Here is a 17,385-nt window from a genome sequence, read left to right as displayed (position 1 = left end):
AAGTGATGTGAATTAATCAACTACTATCAGTAAAACAGTTTGGAACCATAGGATGATGTATATGAAATATTTTAATAGCCCTAAAACATGACAGTTATTTTACAGGAAAGAGGAGTGACGGTCCCATACCCAGAGAACTCACCTCTAACTGTAGATGATAAGCAAAACATCAGAGAAACAGTGTAGCTATGAGGGAGCTTAAATATTTTTCAAAAGTTGACATGGTAGCAATGGTTACTGGTTTGTTATTTGTTTGCAATACAGAAGAAATCTCACTTAAGTATGTGTAACAACTGCCCAGGCAAGAATTAGGGTGACATTTAAAGATCAGGAGACTTGTCAAAGTACAGTTATTGAGAAATAACAGAAAAGACGTTTCAAGTGAAATGATACTTGCAAATGACATGATGAGTGGGTTAGGCATAGTATTAAACAGGGCTGGGAGTGTTGGGAGAGGGGGCTAGGAATGGAAAGAGACAACTCTGGTTTGATTTCAGGAAGTGACAGCAAATTTAAGGCTGTGAATTGGAGACTGTACAGATAATTTCAGTTTACAGGTCTCTTGAAAGAGGGGGCATGTGGCATGCTCAGCGAGCAGCAAACACAGGGATATTAGCTTCACTTAAAAGGGGAGATTTTTAAATAATCCATAAAAAAACACAAAGGAGAACTGGATTAGTTTTCTCTGACAACTTACTGCAATGGTGACATCTTTGTGGGAAATTAGGCTTCTGCAGCTGTGGACTTAAACACACGTTTTCAGTAGTTTTAGAAACATTAACCAGTCTCTCCTACACAACAAAGGAAAGTTATAGCCTTATTCCAGTGCTAAAGGCAAAGTCCATACCAGAATCAAGATTATCTCACACTTATCTCACGATTCCTGGAAGACATTATTTCCTCAGATTTCTCTTAAGTGGGACAGACCAGCTTTGACGCATCGCTACAGCATCAACAGAGGACAAGAGGCAAGGTCACGCGGAATTTGACCCCCACTAGGGTGGCACCGATGTGAGAACGCTGCCCTGGCCAAGGCCTGGTAGCCCTGCTGTACCCCGATCGATCGAACGGGGAGGGGGGGAAGCAAGGGCAGCAATGCCAACAGGGAGAAACAGGCACCAGAGGCCAGCTTGCCCCATCCTTATGGCTGATCCAAACCACGCACGCGGAGAAACCTGCCCTGCAGGCTTTCTGTTCTCTACAGGGCCTCAGCCACGGCCGCGCTTGGGTTTCACCACAGCGGCGGCTGCTCCCCGCTTCTCCCCTCTGCCTCACGCAGCCCTTACAGGCCGCGGCCCACGGCCGGGCACCGGCCCAGCGCACCCTGCGTCCAACCCTGCCTTTCGCGCTACCTGCGCTCCTGAGGGAGCGGCACCACTACCGCACTCAGCCGGTGTCCGGGCGGCCAGGCCCGCCCCGCCGCAGCCGCCACCGCCCCTCAGGCTCCCCCAGGGCGGGAGTTGCGAGGGGGCGGCGCGAGGCACGCCGGGACTTGTTGTCCCCTGCTGGGGAGGCGCCCCCCGCTGGGGCGGGAGGTGAACTACAACTCCCAGCATGCACCGCGCGATGCCCCTGCGTCACCACAATGCGCTCGAGGGCCCGCCCCGTCTCGCCGCCGCCGCGCTTCACGCCGGGAGGAGACGGGGCCGCCGCCGCCGGCTCAGCCCGGATCCTCCCGGCTCCCTTCGGTGCTCCCGGCTGGGCCGCGGAGCTGCCGCCTCCCTTCCCCGGCGGCGGGCCGTCATGCGAGGCGCGGCCTGCTCCCCGTAACCGCCGGCGGGGGGGGACTTTGCCCCGACCGCTCCTGGCGCCCCTCTCGCAGGGCTGAGCGGGCCCCGGCGGCTCCGTTGGGGCTCGGCCCGGCCCGGCCGAGCGGCTGCCGCGGCGAGGAGGAAGGCGTCCGGCGCCATGTGGCAGAGCATCGGGCTGACTTTGCTGGTGATCGTGGCCACCCTGGGCTGCGTGCTGCTCTTCATGCTGTGCGGTGAGCGGGGCGGGGGGCGAGAGGGTGCGGGAGGGGGCCGGCCCGGCCTCGCCTCGCCTCGGGGTGCGGTGCCCGTGTCCCCCACCCCTCCTGCGGCTTCTCAGTCTGTGGTGGTTCCTCTTGGCGCAGATTGACTGAGGGGAGTTGAAGGGCGCCGTGCCCCGGGGCGGGGGGTGAGGGGGAGGGGGCCGTGTGGCTCGCAGCTCTCCTTCGCTTTGTTTCCCGTGAATTCGGACCCTCGAAACGCTTCCAGAGCTGAACTCGGTGCGTGGTCTGAAGCTGGCAGCCCTGACGGCGAGCGGGCTGCAAGCAGTCGCTCTGTGCAGCTCGTACGCGGGTCTGAAGTGCCGGTGAGTGGAAGGAGTAAGCTTCCCGCTGGTACCCCTCGGCTTTTGACATCTGTTTGCTAGAACAGACTGAGAGCAGCTCTTGGGAGGTGTTTTTCTTGTGCGGATCCAACACTTACTTATTTCTTTTTGTTTTATATTGTGCAGAGACGGGTTATTTCAATAGGAGGCACGACTTCTGTTGGAAGGAATCAGCAGTGTAGTGCCTGGGGGTGTTGTGGTCAATATGCTGAACTTGGAGCTCTAAAAAAAAAAACTACCCTGAAAACCACCACCACCAAACTGGAGCTATGCCGTAGCTTGTGGTGGAAAAGCTTGTGAGATAAAAAACAAATGCCAGGTGGATTTATAAGTAATTTTTGAAAACCAAGGGAGCAAAGTGAAGAGTCAGCTGACATGTAATGCTAAAAAAACATTGTTAATTATGGTCAGAATGGCAAATCATTGTGAAAAGATTTTGCAATATCAAGGGCCTGGGTAATGGGAGGTGAAATCCAGTATTAACATGCATGGAGTAATGCACATAATGTACATGCACTTATTTCACACTTTTTACGTGGGTAAATGTAATGGCTTCAGACTGAGTTAGTATCCCAAAGAAAGGATTAGCTGCAGTAATTGCAAGCATTTCTCCAAAATATCTGTTTAATGCCTGGTGGCAAGCAAATAGGCAAATCAAACATCAGAAGCTTAAAAGAAAATAGAAAATGTCATTATGTTGTTACAAGGATCTACCATGTGCCCTTGCCTCAGACAGTGTATTTTCTTATTAAAGCATAGTACCGGATTTAAAAAAGAATCCTATTTTCTTTTTAAAAGAGTAGGATGGTGAGAGCTATGTAATGATTTCTGCATGAAGAAATTCTAAATAGGATAGATCTGTCTAGCTTGGAAAATAGATGACTGGAGGAAGGGTGATAGTTATAAAACTGAATAGAATTAAAAGGTGGACTGGGAAAGGCTGTGAAATTTCATTGTTACGGAGGAGTTGGAATACATAAAGATAAATGATCAAGCAACAGGCTTAAAACAGGAAGTTTTTTCCTACACAATGGGGAAATAAACTGCAAGTTCATTAACAAAGAATATTTTGGATACTGAAACTTGTATCATTTAAAGTTCATGGAATAAAGGTCAATATGTTTAAGCGATAATATTAATACTCCGGTAAGGAAATTTCTGAAATACAGATAACAGGGACTGCAAGGGTGTATGAAGGTGCTCCTTGTATACTTTCCCTGGTCTCGTGCTCTTTTCCTCTCTGTCTTGTACTGTCTGTTGTTACAGACTAAACGGCTACTTAAGTGGATATTTATTCTGAGTGGGTTTTTTATTTGGGTTTCTATACACTCATTAAGTGTTGTCTGGCCACTTTTCATCTTTTAGAAGATGAAACATGGTACTTACTAGGGTTTTTATGTTTTCAGAGGATGCATAAGAGATCTTTACTTACTCTTTTGCTGAAAGATTAAAATTACTTTTAAACTAGACTATTTCAGTTGGAAAGGACCTACAATGATCATCTAGTCTAACTGCCTGACTAATTCAGGGCTGACAAAATATTAAAGCATGTTGTTACGGGCATTGTCCAAATACCTCTTAAGCACTGATGGGCTTGGGGCATCAACTGCATCTCTAGGAAGCCTGTTCCAGTGTTTGACCACCCTCTCGGTAAAGAAATGCTTCCTCCTGTCCAGTCTAAACCTCTTCTGGTGCAGCTTTGAGCCATTCCCATGTGTCCTGTCCCATGATCCCAGGGAGAAGAGCTCAGCACCTTCCTACCCACTTCTCTCCAAACTAGACAAACTCAAGTGTCCTCAGCCACTCCTCAGGACATGCCTTCTAGCCCTCTCACCAGCTTTGTTGCCCTCCTCTGGATGCTTTCAAGGATGTTCACATCCTTCTTAAATTGCGGGGCCGAGAACTACACCCAGTATTCAAGGTGAGGCTCCACCAACACCAAATACAGCAGGATAATTCTGATTTTGCAACATGCTGTTCAGAATTGGAAACCAGGGTCACTTTCTCCAAGCTGTTCTGTTTTTGCCTGTATGTGACAAATGGAATTGAAACACTAAGGATCTCTTTAACTTTGCTTACAAACTTAAACATTCTTCTAGTGCTTTCTTGCTCAAAGAGAGCAAGAGTAATTAATAAATGGCTTTATTAGCAGTTTGGAGTTCCATATTGTACATTCAGTTTGGATTCATTGAATACTTTGCTTTGAGTCCTTCATTGTATTTTACTTTCAACAATATCAGAGCTTATAAAATGATTGCTAAAAGTCACCTAGATTTCAAAAGTACTGAACACATGGAGCTGACATGTTCATTGTTTTGGAGGGGTGATTTGAACTGTTACCCTGTTAGAAGTGACTCAGTAGGATTTGATAATGATTTACAGTATTGGTAGTGATTTTTTTCCATTGTGCAGCATTTATTCATTAATATTGGTACACTTCTAGTTCTTGTGCCATAGTTATTAATAGAAAATATTCAAGGAAAAGTGTCAAGACCACTACTGTACAAGCTACTTGCAATATAATTGTTTGTCTGTGCCAGTGGTAGGCAGTTGCTTACCCACCTTCTTACTTACAGGTCTTCTCGTTACAGCTGGTTAGAGTCCCAAGGAAACTGGGTGCTACATAGGACAGGGTGGGAGTAAATGCCAGCCAGTGAGACATACAAATTAATGGACAAACCTGAGACAAGAATGACTAGATATAAACTTGAGTAAGCTTAATCTGATAATAAGAATATTTTACAGCCATCTGATGAGAGGTATTTAAACAGCCTTATGAAGAGGACTGACAGGGTCAAGAGCCCGAAGAGCTGTAACTTGGATTTTGAGTGTCTTATAATGAATGCTTGCAGAGAACAATAGGCTTAAGTATCCAGGAGACATCCTAGGATCACGTGGGTTTCTGCTGCCTGTCACAAATATGATGTGATAAGAGTTCTCAAAATTTAAATAATGGGGAAAAATCAGTTTATCATTTTTCTAAAGTGAAAAGACAAAATTCAAAGCACGCACGATCAGAAGTTATTTGGACCAGTTCTTCAGCCAAGTGAAAAGCAAATGTTTATGCCTGAATTAGACCTTTATGTCTATAAAAGTGCTTTGAATAAATGACCTGATTTCTTTTTCTTTTAAACATTTCTGGATGCTTGTGACTGCTACTTTCAATGTTAATCTGAATTTGTTAGGAAGCACAGAAGGCTTGCAGCTAGCAGCATCTCTGTTTGTAAACGGATCACATCTGACACACAAACCACTGAGGGACTGTAAACAGCAATTTTTCAGTTGCTCTTTCAGAAGTGGGACTAAGGTAACTTGCTCCCACTTTTTTATTCCCACCATTTCTGATTCCCTTTTTTCTGGTTTCTCTCTGGTGGTCTTGCTGCTGCTTTTGTGTGTTCTGTGTTCCTCTGCAGATGGGAGGAGCTCATACGTAGTCAAGGATATAGGATAAGATGAGATACCAGCCGAGGTGAACTCTAGTACTGCTTACCTCTGTATTTGCTTTATTTTCCCAATGTAGTAATGCATGGAGCCCTGTGAAATTGTGAAGTCGGTTCAGTGGAACAGATGGAAGCGTTCATCTCATTTGGCAAGAGAGGCTAATGAGATGTGGTTTGAGAGGCATAACCTTGAAACAGAAATCATGTAACTCAAAGTGCTGAAACGATTATGTGGTTCGCTTCACAAATCTGAGTTCAGTTGCAGATGGGAAAACATTTGAGCCCTGAATTCTACCTAACTTTAATGCGTTGTTTAAACAGTTTTGTAGTGATCTTAAAGGAGTGAATCTTGTAAAGTACCTCAGAAGATGAGGAAAGTCATGCTTGATTAGACCAGCAATAAACAGAAAATATCCTTTAATTTGAAGTTGAATTTTGAAACTGTTACAGACGGGAGATTGGAAGAGAGCGGGTTTCTTTGCGATCAGTTAGCAAGCAGTGTGTGGTAGGGTGCTGCATTAAATGGGACCAGATGTAAGGAGCTGTGCAGGACCAAGCACCGTGCCAGCTGATGTCTTCTGTTACTCGAGTATCAGAGTAGTGTTTGTTTCCTTCAGTCTCATCTTCTCCATAGGGAAGCTCCCCACTAGGGCGGTGTATTACCTACATCTTAAAAGTGGTGCAGCGTTAAAGTGACTTGTCTGTGGTAGCAGAAGAAATCTGGCACAGAGCTCAGAGTAGAATCCTGTTCTCCCAAGTTTCAGGAGCTCTGTGCTGTGTCTTTTTTTTTTTTTTTTCCAGCTATAGCTGCTTAAGATTTTCTGTGATGGACACTTCAGCATTTGAATACAGGCAACGTTCACCTTGGTGATACCCTAGTTCTAACTTAGTCTTCGTGTGCTGGAGTAGTAGCATCCTATCTTCAAATCAGTAGGGATACAGAGGTAAAATGGTCTTTCAAGACTGCACAGGAAGTCCATAGTAGGGTCAGAAATAGAAGCCAGGTCTTCAGATTCTGTCTTGCCCTGTTCCTGCATCACCTTCATTCCTCTCGGTTTCGTTTGTATTTCAGATAAGAAAAATCAGTTTGCTTTACCCCAGCACTCCGTATTAGCCCTGGGTTTTTTGTTTTGTTTGCTCTTTCTGATTGAAATCAAAGACGAAAGTGTGCTCTTATAAAGAAAACCCTCCCTCTGTTAGCTTTTGCATACAAGCCAGTATAAGGTGAAGGAAATATGTGGACCTGAGACTTGTACCCCTCGCATTTTGAGGGGGAGTAACGTCGTCATCAGACCACTGTGTTTCTTTCCCCTTTACAAAGAGCTAAGAGCTGGTGTGGGAAGTAACAGAAAAGGTAGCTTTAATGAAACAAATCATAAAATGTGTTCAACATCCTCATGTTACATATATCTATGCGTGAGTCAATAAAAGAGGCTTTGACTCATGGTCCTACATTCACAAACACATTGCATCATGATTTAGAAGAGGGGTTGACATACTGATGGTACAGTGCCAAGTGTGGCTTGAATGTCTTTGGAGGGCACCTGGCTGTGGCATTTAAGTGAGACAGTGGCTCCCAGCTTTTAGCGAGTACTGAACTGTGCAGAGGCTGGGATAAACGCAAAATACTGGCTGCTTGTGGTAGACAGGATTTCCCAGCTCCCTCCGGATTCAGGTATCTGCTGGTGCCCCCGCTTTGTGTTGCAGTGATGTACTGTTGGACCTGGCTTATGTCTTTGAGAGGCAACTTGTTTGGCCAGCCAATATAGAAATATTACAGGCTGCGTGTCACCACTACTGCTTTGCTGCAGATGTCTTGTGGGTGTGCTGTTTGACTTCCACAGATTCAGTCAAGATGAAGATGATTTGAAAAGGTAAAGCAGATGGCTAAAGAAAATAAAGCAAGCACTGGAAGACTGATTTAAATCAAATATCTTGTGCGTGGTGAAGTTAAACCAGTAGGGACTTCTTTGAGAGCGGCTTACCTGAGCAAAGTGGCAGCATTTGAGGTGCAAACTGGTGCTGTCAGTTAGCTGGCCAGGAGGAGCTCTGCAGCAAAAGAGCTGCGAAGCTAAAGTCCGCTGCATAAAGACAAGAATGCACGGAAATGCCCAGTTTCATTTTTGTGCATTTTAAATTACTTTACAATTTTTTTTTTTTAAATACACTATTCCGTAACTTACAGTTCTTCAGCATGGTGTGATACTGGGTTTTAGGATTTTGCAATGCTCTTAAGAGGCTGAGAAATTAATAGAAAATGCAGTGTCTTCTGATTCAGGAGTAACTCAGTGCTGTGAATCTGCCTCCAGGCTTTGTCTCTCTGTGTGGATTTGTTTAGTGGTGTATTTAGTTGATATTCTCACTGGAGAGAGTTTCTCTTACCCAGCATAACTTGTTCTGTAGTAGTCTGGTTGTTTCGAAGGAAATTCTTACTGAAGTGTTTCATAACAACGAGGCCACAGGGAGTCTCAGCTGAAGAGGCAATCCTAACTTGATTCAGACATGTGTGTTTGGGGGGGGGCATGTTTTTTAACTTTCCATCCAAGCTGGCACTGTAACTAGAGCAAGTGAAAGAAAGAAATCTTTCTACTTTAATTGCTTTATACCTAAATGTCTCTGGTACAGGCTGGGAGATCTGTTGAGGTTTTGAAGGTCTAGTTTTCAAACCTGGTTGCCCACCCACTATTATCATTAGCTAAGCCTGCTGTAATTTTCTTTTCAATATGCTGCATCATGGTTTGTTTCACCTGGCTGTTATCACCGGTCTGGTTGTTTGTCAGCTATAACCAGTCTTGTTGACTGCTTACACTGTCATGTTTGTAGTCTTGAGCTAGAGACTCTGAAGTCTGTTTACGGTACTCAGTATTTTGGATACTTGGACCATTGTGCTCCAACTCAAACAAAACATGGAAAAAAGTTAATGCTGCTATTTTTGAGAGTGTCTGAGATTGAAGGGTGAATGTTCTTTAGTATTTCTCCCCCCCCCCAGTAGTAATTCTGTGTGTGAAGTGCCCTGTTTGCAGTGACAGAGGAAGCATGTGGTCTGCTTTATCTAGCCTAAGTTAAAAGACCTCCCTTAATGATGTATTTATTTATGCCAAATGTATTCGAGTCATGCTCCTGTAAAGTGCCCTATAACTCTTTTGGGGAGGCCCTGGATATTTTGGGCTCTTCCTCCCTCCTCCCCCTCAGTGTTGTTCTCTGGAAGTAATGTGTCTGTTTCACAGTAATCACTTTGCAGGTGTTTTAGGTAGGATTTTCAACAACCAACTAAATTAAAACAAACCAACCAACCAACCCCCAGCTTGCTGCTGAGAGTTCCACCCCCCCACTCCTCCCCATGACCGCTTAAGTGTGGATTTAGTGGAATGTGCTGCATGCTTTTCATGCACTTCTGAGTCTAGCGTCTCAGATTTTGTCTCTATCAACAAATTGTGGAGTTGAAGACATTTTTAAATGGCTTGTATGGTCTGCTTAGGTCTCGCTTGCAAATGTCCTATATTCACTTGGAATGTTTTATGCATTTTCTTTCCCACTCAGATTAGAAATGAGCATGGCTTTTGGAAATTTGATTATTTCTAATGATGTTTATTCCCGTGAGAAGAATGGACTGATTTATGGTCTTCAGAATGCACAAAGCATTGAAGATACCAGAGAGCTGAAATACCTCTCAATGGAAATGACTTTCAAAAAGTTGCTACTTCAATTTTTACTTCTAGATCTGAAAGAAAAAATATGCCAAACCTAGACATCTGCCACTGAGGATTTTTCTAGGTGCAGGGGGATTTAATGCATTTGTGGGACATCAGATTCAATTTAGTCACAAGCCATTTAAAGGTTTAGGCGTTAATGGAAAAGGAAATACTTGGTGTAGGCTTTAGGAATGAATTTAGGGTGTAAAAGGTTGCCATATAAAAGCTTTCCTCCTCAGCAGCAGAGAAGTTCTGGAAATTGAAAGTCTAAAGGATGTGAAAAGTATTCCAGCAGGGAGGGGAAGGGTGGGACATTGTCTTGTCCTAAGCAATGGCCTGCTTGTGTTGGCATGACTGATTACAGAAGAGGAAGAAAAATAGTGGTGCTGTGGTTACACAAGTGCCACTTATTAGTCTTTTTTTTCCCCTTCTCTAATATGCCCTGTTGTCTGCACTCAGAAGTCTGTTTCTGCTGACGGGTGTGTAACTGGGAGGATGGGTTTCCTCCAGCCTGTGAAACAGGGCTCTTAGTATTTGTGTAGGTCCGCAATACAGACTTGAATGTCTAGCAAGACCTTCTGAACAGAGAATGGGAGTATGAATTTATAGCTCTATGAAAGACAGATAGTTTTTGGTGTTGCAAATGGTGCTTATATAGCATAGGTTTTCAGATAGCTGTTTAAATTTTATGTTACTGAACTGTATTTCACAGGGAAGTCACATTCCTGTTCTATGGATGATGAAACTTGACTGGCTGGCTAGAGGGAAAGGGATATCGTTAGTTCTCAGCTGGGTAGAACTCCAGTGTCTCTTCACCTAAATGCTTAGGTAGGGGAGACCTTTAAAAGGACGATTTTGGTTTAGGTTTAGATATATTTATATCTGCTTTTTTAAGTTCCTTGGCTACCTGTTACAGAAGCACTTAAATAAGAGAGAGAAGGGGCTTGATCTTAGTTTGTTTTTTTTTCTAGAGATATTCTAGAAATGTGACTATTGCAACTCTTTGCTGGCATAGTTTTGGGACCCAGAGCATATTAGCAGTGGAGCAGAACATAAATTTACCAGAGAATGTCAATTTTACTTTAGTGGGATTTGGGCATGGTGAGGGAACACCTTGAATTTGGGGCATGTGATCTTTTAGTGAGAATAAGGAAGACCTTGTGCATTTCAAATAGGATTTATTGTAAAACATGGTATTAATTTCAAGATCTTCACAAGTGTGCTTAACAGTGGTTATGTAATGCACCTTTTAAAATGTGATTTTTAGAATTATGTGTTTGCTGAGTGAAGGTAGAAACTTTAGTACTAACTTTTTACAGTGCCTGTGTAATGAATCCTAAGTCCTTGTTTTAGGTATAACCACAGAAGTTCTTTTTCTCCTGACAGTTAAGACCTTTATCTGTGCCCATGGTGGTCACCCACCTACTGCTGCGGTGGCAGTACAGTTTGGAACGTGTAGGTCCTTGCCTGGAGCTTCAGTGATTGCTTCTGCGTGAAGTTTGCCCTCATCAGGTTGGATTGGCCTGTAGAAAGGAGCGGGTGTGTTGTGGAGGGGTGTTGCAGTTGGGAGTTAGTAATTAGAGGATGAGAGCTAATCAAGTTTTTTCTGACTTTACTGGAATACTTTTCCTGAGAGCTGACTATCAGTTTGTATGAAGTAACTAAGCAGTACTTTTTCTGTTTCTCCTGCAGGCTGGTACGTGGTCTGGCAATTGTTTTTGTCTAAATTCAAATTCCTGAGAGAACTGATAGGCGATACGGGGTCCCAACAGGGAGACAACGAACCTTCAGAGGCTGAAGCTGAACAGGAGACTCCACCCTCGCCTCAGAGAGGTAGACAGAAGTCAGCTCGACAGCGAAGGGCACCTGCAGAAGACACAACTTAAAGTACTCTGTTGAACTTCTGACTCGCGATGAATGGTTAAGCACCTCTGCACTGTGTCGTTCAGTGGTTTGATCGTACTGAAAAACTGACTTAAGAGGTAACATTAATACGTGTGGACCTTTACTTCTGAGCTACCTATATATGCTATTCGGTAGAGGTTCAGGGAGGCCACAGCAGCAAGTCATAGAATGCTGTAAGAAAGGAGGGGTGGAGAGAAATCTCCATCAGAAAAATGCTGAACTGCTATAGCTCCCATCTCTGCACACAGATTAAACACAGGTCCTGGACCATAGGCTTTGCCTTTGCATTAGTTTGAACGTAGTAAACATTTCAGACTTGAAATGATTTCTAAATTTTTTTTCTGTACAGCACTGTAACTACATATAGTCAAACTGAGTTTTATTTCCTTAGCTATATGTGAATATATTTTTTCTTCAACCTTGAGAATGCATGTGAACATGAAAAATGGTTGAAAGAATATCCGGCTTTAGAAAGTATTCTGAAGTGACATTTTAGTTATATTCTTGTTTATGTTAGAAGTATAAAAGAAATCAATATTAGATGCACATGATTTGGAGGTTTTTATTATCTCCTTTTTAAAAAAGGCAAAAAAGGGAATCAGGTGGTAAGACCTGTTTTCTTGGTTTTGGCATAAGAAAGGATTATGTATGTTTTTCCTGAACCTTGGAAAGGTTAGGATTCTGTATGTTTTTCCTGAACCTTTTACTCTAAGTCCAACTTGTGTTGGAGAGGGGAAGGTGCCTAGGTTATATACTCACTGTTTAGTATTCTGAAGTGTCATCTTTGGTTTTTGGATACTAAGCACTTCTGTAGTTCACTTCGTACACCTTTACATCAGGTATATGGTACCTGACGTAACTTCTTTCCTGGAACCAGTTGAGGCATTCTGACCAATTTGGTAGACGTCACTGTAACACTTTGGTAGTGTTATAGCAATGAACTTGGTACCTCGTGTTTGCTGGAGGACTTACTGATTTTTTTACTGGTAGTAAGCAGTTGCTCCTGTTTGCTTTGAGAATGAGTTATACAGCTATTTTGACATTGCACTTCAGAATGAAGATCTCCACTTTTGTTTAGCTAGAAATTCTGAAGATTGATGCATGAGATCTTTGGAAAGAGGAGGAACATGCATGTACCACCTCTGGTGTGTATGGGAGAGAACTACCAACATGTCTTGTCATGAACAGCTTCAGTTTTCTCTCAAAGCTTGGATACATGGTGGTGTTTGGATCACTGTTCCCTGTATAAAAACTGTTAAACAGGACTACAAAATTGGTCTTGTACTTTCAGCTGTTAAGAAGCTTAAACTTACAGCTTCCAAACCTGTGGTTTGGTTCATTTATATGGCTAAAACCAGCAACGTTGAGCTTTTTTGTCAAGTAGGTCTACATCTGGGAAAAGAGCACTCTTTTAGCGCCTTCATGTTTTAATTTGTCATCTGTGAATACTGTTCAAAAGCTAATAAGAACATTCACTTCATAAAATGATTTGGATGTTTGAGGATTAAAATGTATAAGGTCAGCCCTGACCTTCCTTTGGAGTCTGAAAGTCCTTGTTTTGTTTAATAGCATCTATATGAGCATGCTTTGTATTACAGGGTCACACTTTCAAGCATGATTAGGCAGTGCTATGCACATATCCTTTAAACACATGTAGAAATACTGATAGTCTCCTTCCTCTGTCCTGTCTGCTGGCAAGGGAATGCCTCATGATGGGTTTTTTAATTAGTAAAATTCCCACTTGTTCAAACTGAGCAAAAGCAATCAGATTCTATTCCCTGCTGCTTTCAGCCGTTTGCCTTGCACAACTGAACGTCACAATATTCCTGGGTCTGTATATCTTTTCCCATGATGAGACTTTCAGTTTAGCAGTGCTAACCAAGTACTGGTACATTTTTCTTTAGAAATAGCTTTAACATCTTTGTCTTGAGCTTTGCTAATATAGGCTTAAAAGAAATACTTTTGTACTGATGGAGGATATTGACACTCCACCGCACTTCATTTTACTTGGACTTTAGTGCACAGAGGATGGCAAAAGGCTGATGCTTGTAGTATCCCCAGCTGACATAAGTAACAGTTAACTCAGTTTCTGCTTTTAGTAGCTGTGAACAAGTGTGAAGTTACAGCAATATGCATAGCTAGTCAGGGTAGCTCTAAAGGTGCAAGAATCAAGACTCTGAAGCAAGGTAATGAAGGAAAAATCCATATGGGACTGAATGCTGACAGTAATCGAATATGCAAGAAGATGGACATGGAACCTGTGGGTAGCTCATCTGCTCTAGCCAAACACCTTCCTTCTCCCTTCCTTGCTGTATGCAGATGTGCATTTCATTCCCCAAAGTTATTTTCAGTCTTTTTTTTAAACAGTCCATGCTATTTTTTTAATGTTGCTGTGACATAGCTGCCAATAGTGCTACCTAGTGCATAACTTTAATCATCTTGTTAGTAGCAGGCCAAAGGTTTATATTATGTGGTTTGGAAGAATTTTGTAATGCTGATGTCTTCTGTCAATGCGTAATTTTTCCTGAAGGAGTCTGTAGTAAATTCTTTGTACAGGGCACTTCATGTGAACCTGTAAAATGGCAGCTGTCTGTGTGAAAGTGTACGTGTGATAAGACCTGGGTTGTGATTGCTGGCAGTCCGATATGCTCATGTCTTTGAATATTTTTACCAATGTACTTCTGAAATGTTACTGGTGAGTAAGCACTTAACTTCGACTTGACCCTTTCAAGTCTGAAACCTCATGAAGGCAACAGGTTACACACTTGGTCTTGTTTTGTTTAGTAGGATCTATTTTTAAAACTGTTCATTGCCTTATTGTTGCAGCCATTCTCTTGAATGTATTTTGGGTTCTTATTTTAAACATAGTCACATCACCTTTGTTGCAATGGCTGTGTAACTTCGAATAAGTAGTAATTACCTGTGTTGTGTGTGACAGTTAATTGAAAACAGTTACTGCAGTGAAGGATGGAACAAACAGTATAGACTGGTGGAAAAAAAATAGAAAAGCCATTGCGAAAACTTGAGGAGTGTAAACAATGTTGTTCATTCTGAATTGTGTAATTCAGACCTGTTAGGAAGCCACTAAGGTTATTATCATGGTGATTTAACATTTGCCCATGAGGTTAATTCTATGCAGTTCATCCACTAAGCACTGCTGCTGTAGCTATTTGCAGTAAATGCCATATACTGTGCTGCAATTTGTGAGCAACTTGCTGCTTAATACCAGGTTTTACACTGAACTAGACCTGTGTATCTACTTCTGTTTTGTTTGGAAATGACCAGCATAAAGAATGTGCTCAGTGTGGTCACTTGCTTTGTCAGTGTTACAGTGCTGTACCTAAAGCTTCTGTGGTTGTCTGTTTTCATCATTAACTGTTCTTTTAACTGACTGCACAGATAAAAAAAATAAAGTAACCAGACTTGATACTAATGTTTGACCCAAGTGGTTTTCTGACTTTTTTTGGAATGGGGTTTTGCCTGTAGAAGAAGACTTCTTGAATGTGCAAAACTACAAAATCAGACTTGGCAAAAGTCGTGTTCTAGCTGGTGTGATACCGGTGTCAGATACTTGCTAAACATGTCCCTGCTTTTCTACTTTGGTACTGGTGCCAGGGAAACAGTCCATGGTCTGTTTCAGCAGGGTGAATAAAGGTGCTGTTGTGTAACGCTGCTCCAAAGTTCCACTGAAGGCTGTTTTAACTGGTCCTGCTCCTTTGCCATGGGCGCTTGGGTGCTGCCCTCAGGATTCTCCCGTGGCCTTGATCCTACACAATTAAAATGTGCAATCTTTGTGAAATACAAGTGGTGTTTCATCTTGCTTGGGTAATACTTGCATGAAGATTTTTTTTGTTACTTGAGGTTAGACTGGAAGTTGGCAGTGTAAAATACACTTCATATATTAAACCTTTAAGACATATATATTAGTTGTAGTCTTCATGTAGATCAGCAGCTCTTAGGTTTTGAGCGTCTGTGTTATCCCCAGGGGTGTTTATAATCAGTCAAATGTTGTCTCTGAAAGTTGGATGGAATGGAGGCTTTCTCACTGCTTCGTAGACTGCACGTGTAAAAGAGGAGGCTTTGCATCTGGTCTAGGGGTTATGTTGATGTGTAGCAGTGGTACACTCTGCTTCAGGCCACAGGAATGGCCAGATGGACCTGTGGGTGGACAGAGCAGCATCAAGGAGCGCGCGGAAGAACTAACCAGTGCTAACAATGTCTGGGAGCTCTTGGGGTGCAGTCACCTTTGGAGGAGGTACAGCTATGGAAACCTGGGGGAGAAGTCTCTTAAAGGCAGGAGACCTCTTTCATCAGTAGAACTCAAACCAAGACTAACACCCTGGTTTCTACAAATGGTGATACTGAGATGAAATGCATCTTGGGCTTTATTTTCCTGTGCTTGTATTCACAGGGCTTTTCTGCAATGGGAGGGAGAGGCTAGCTCGCTGTATGTGTTACCAGTTTCCTCTCCTCCATGCTAGAGTATTTGAACATCTCGTGTGGGAAGTTGAAAGCCTCCTGTTAACAAATGCATTTATTCACAAGTAACACAAGCTCTGGCTTGAAGTAACTTTTGCTGCCAGTCTGTGCTAGATTGAACCACTGGAGCTACATTTGTCTTACAATCAATCCTGAACTTCCTAGCACAGTGCCCTGCTTCTCATTTAAGGGCCATCTGCCTTTCTGAAGGCTTTCTTATTTTGAGCTGTTGCAGTTCCTGTGTCTTGAACTATCCCTGCAATGCCAACTGATCAGCTGTTAGCCTTTTCTGTATTTAAAGTGTCAGGCAACATCCTTGCTGTGGTAGAACATGTCAAAATAAGTCTCTTGCATGCCAGTAATTTCCGACTGGAGTGGTTTTGGTTTTTAGAAATGCGAAGAGTTGTTACCTGTGAGTCCCATAAGACCCTGCATTGAGGACATCCTGGAAGAAAGAGGAATCATAGAATCATGAAGGTTGGAAAAGACCTCCAAAACCTTCAAGTCCAACTGTCAACCCAACACCACCATGCCTGCTAAACCATGTCCCCAAGTGCCACATCTACGTATTTTTTGAACACCTCCAGGGATGGTGACTCCACTACTTCCCTGGGCAGCCTATTCCAGTGTCTGACCACTCAGTAAAGAAATTTTTCCTAATGCCCAATCTGAACCTCCTCTGATACAACTTGAGGCCATTTCCTCTCGTCCTATTGCTTGTTACTTGGGAGAAGAGACCAACACCCACCTCACTACACCCTCCTTTCAGGCAGTTGTAGAGAGTGATACGGTCCCCCCTCAGCCTCCTCCAGGCTAAACAGCCCCAGCTCCCTCAGCTCTTGCTCGTAAGTCTTGTTCTCTAGACCCCTCACCAGCCTCGTTGCCCTTCTCTGGACACGCTTCAGCCCCTCAATGTCCTTCTTGTAGTGAGGGCCCCAAAACTGAACACAGTACTCCAGGTGCAGCCTCACCAGGGCCGAGTATGGGGCACGATCACCTCCCTACTCCTGCTGGCCACACTATTTCTGACACAAGCCAGGATGCTGTTGGCCTTCTTGGCCACCTGGCCACACTGCTGGCTCATGTTCAGCCAGCTCTCGACCAACACATCCAGGTCCTCTTCTGCCTGGGAGCTTGCCAGCCACTCTTCCCCAAGCCTGTAACGTTGCGTGGGGTGGTTGTGACCCAAGTGCAGGACCTGGCACTTGGCCTCGTTGAACCCCATACAATTGGCCTTGGCCCATCGATCCAGCCTGTCCAGATCCCTCTGCAGAGCCTTCCTACCCTCAAGCAGATTGACACTGCCGCCCGACTTGGTGTCATCCTTGAACTTACTGAGGGAGCGCTCAACCCCCTCATCCAGGAGATGCTGCCCGTCAGACAGGACCTGAGCGGCGGTGAGGGGGCTGAGCGCGGCGCAGGGCGCTGGTGTCTGCGAGGTACGGACAGGCGGCTCTGGGAGACAGCATGGTTAGCTTGGGCACACCAGCTCTGCCGCATCAGCCGCCTGCCCCAAT

At 43.8% G+C, this 17,385-nt stretch overlaps 1 protein-coding gene across 1 annotated transcript; it reads left to right on the top strand.

Moving 5' to 3' along the window:
- Nucleotides 1-1,623: 1,623 nt before the first annotated feature.
- SMIM13 (small integral membrane protein 13) lies at nucleotides 1,624-14,834 on the top strand. Its single transcript, XM_075416948.1, has 2 exons — nucleotides 1,624-1,984; nucleotides 11,177-14,834. The coding sequence occupies exons 1-2, from the start codon at nucleotides 1,909-1,911 to the stop codon at nucleotides 11,368-11,370; spliced, it is 270 nt and encodes an 89-aa protein (XP_075273063.1). The 5' UTR covers nucleotides 1,624-1,908; the 3' UTR covers nucleotides 11,371-14,834.
- The last annotated feature ends 2,551 nt before the right edge of the window (nucleotides 14,835-17,385 follow it).

Source organism: Opisthocomus hoazin, chromosome 3 (genome assembly GCF_030867145.1).
Source record: "Opisthocomus hoazin isolate bOpiHoa1 chromosome 3, bOpiHoa1.hap1, whole genome shotgun sequence".
Taxonomy (NCBI): domain Eukaryota; kingdom Metazoa; phylum Chordata; class Aves; order Opisthocomiformes; family Opisthocomidae; genus Opisthocomus; species Opisthocomus hoazin.
The sequence above is the reverse complement of the archived record's forward strand: the minus strand, read 5'-3'. Positions and strand labels throughout refer to the sequence as shown.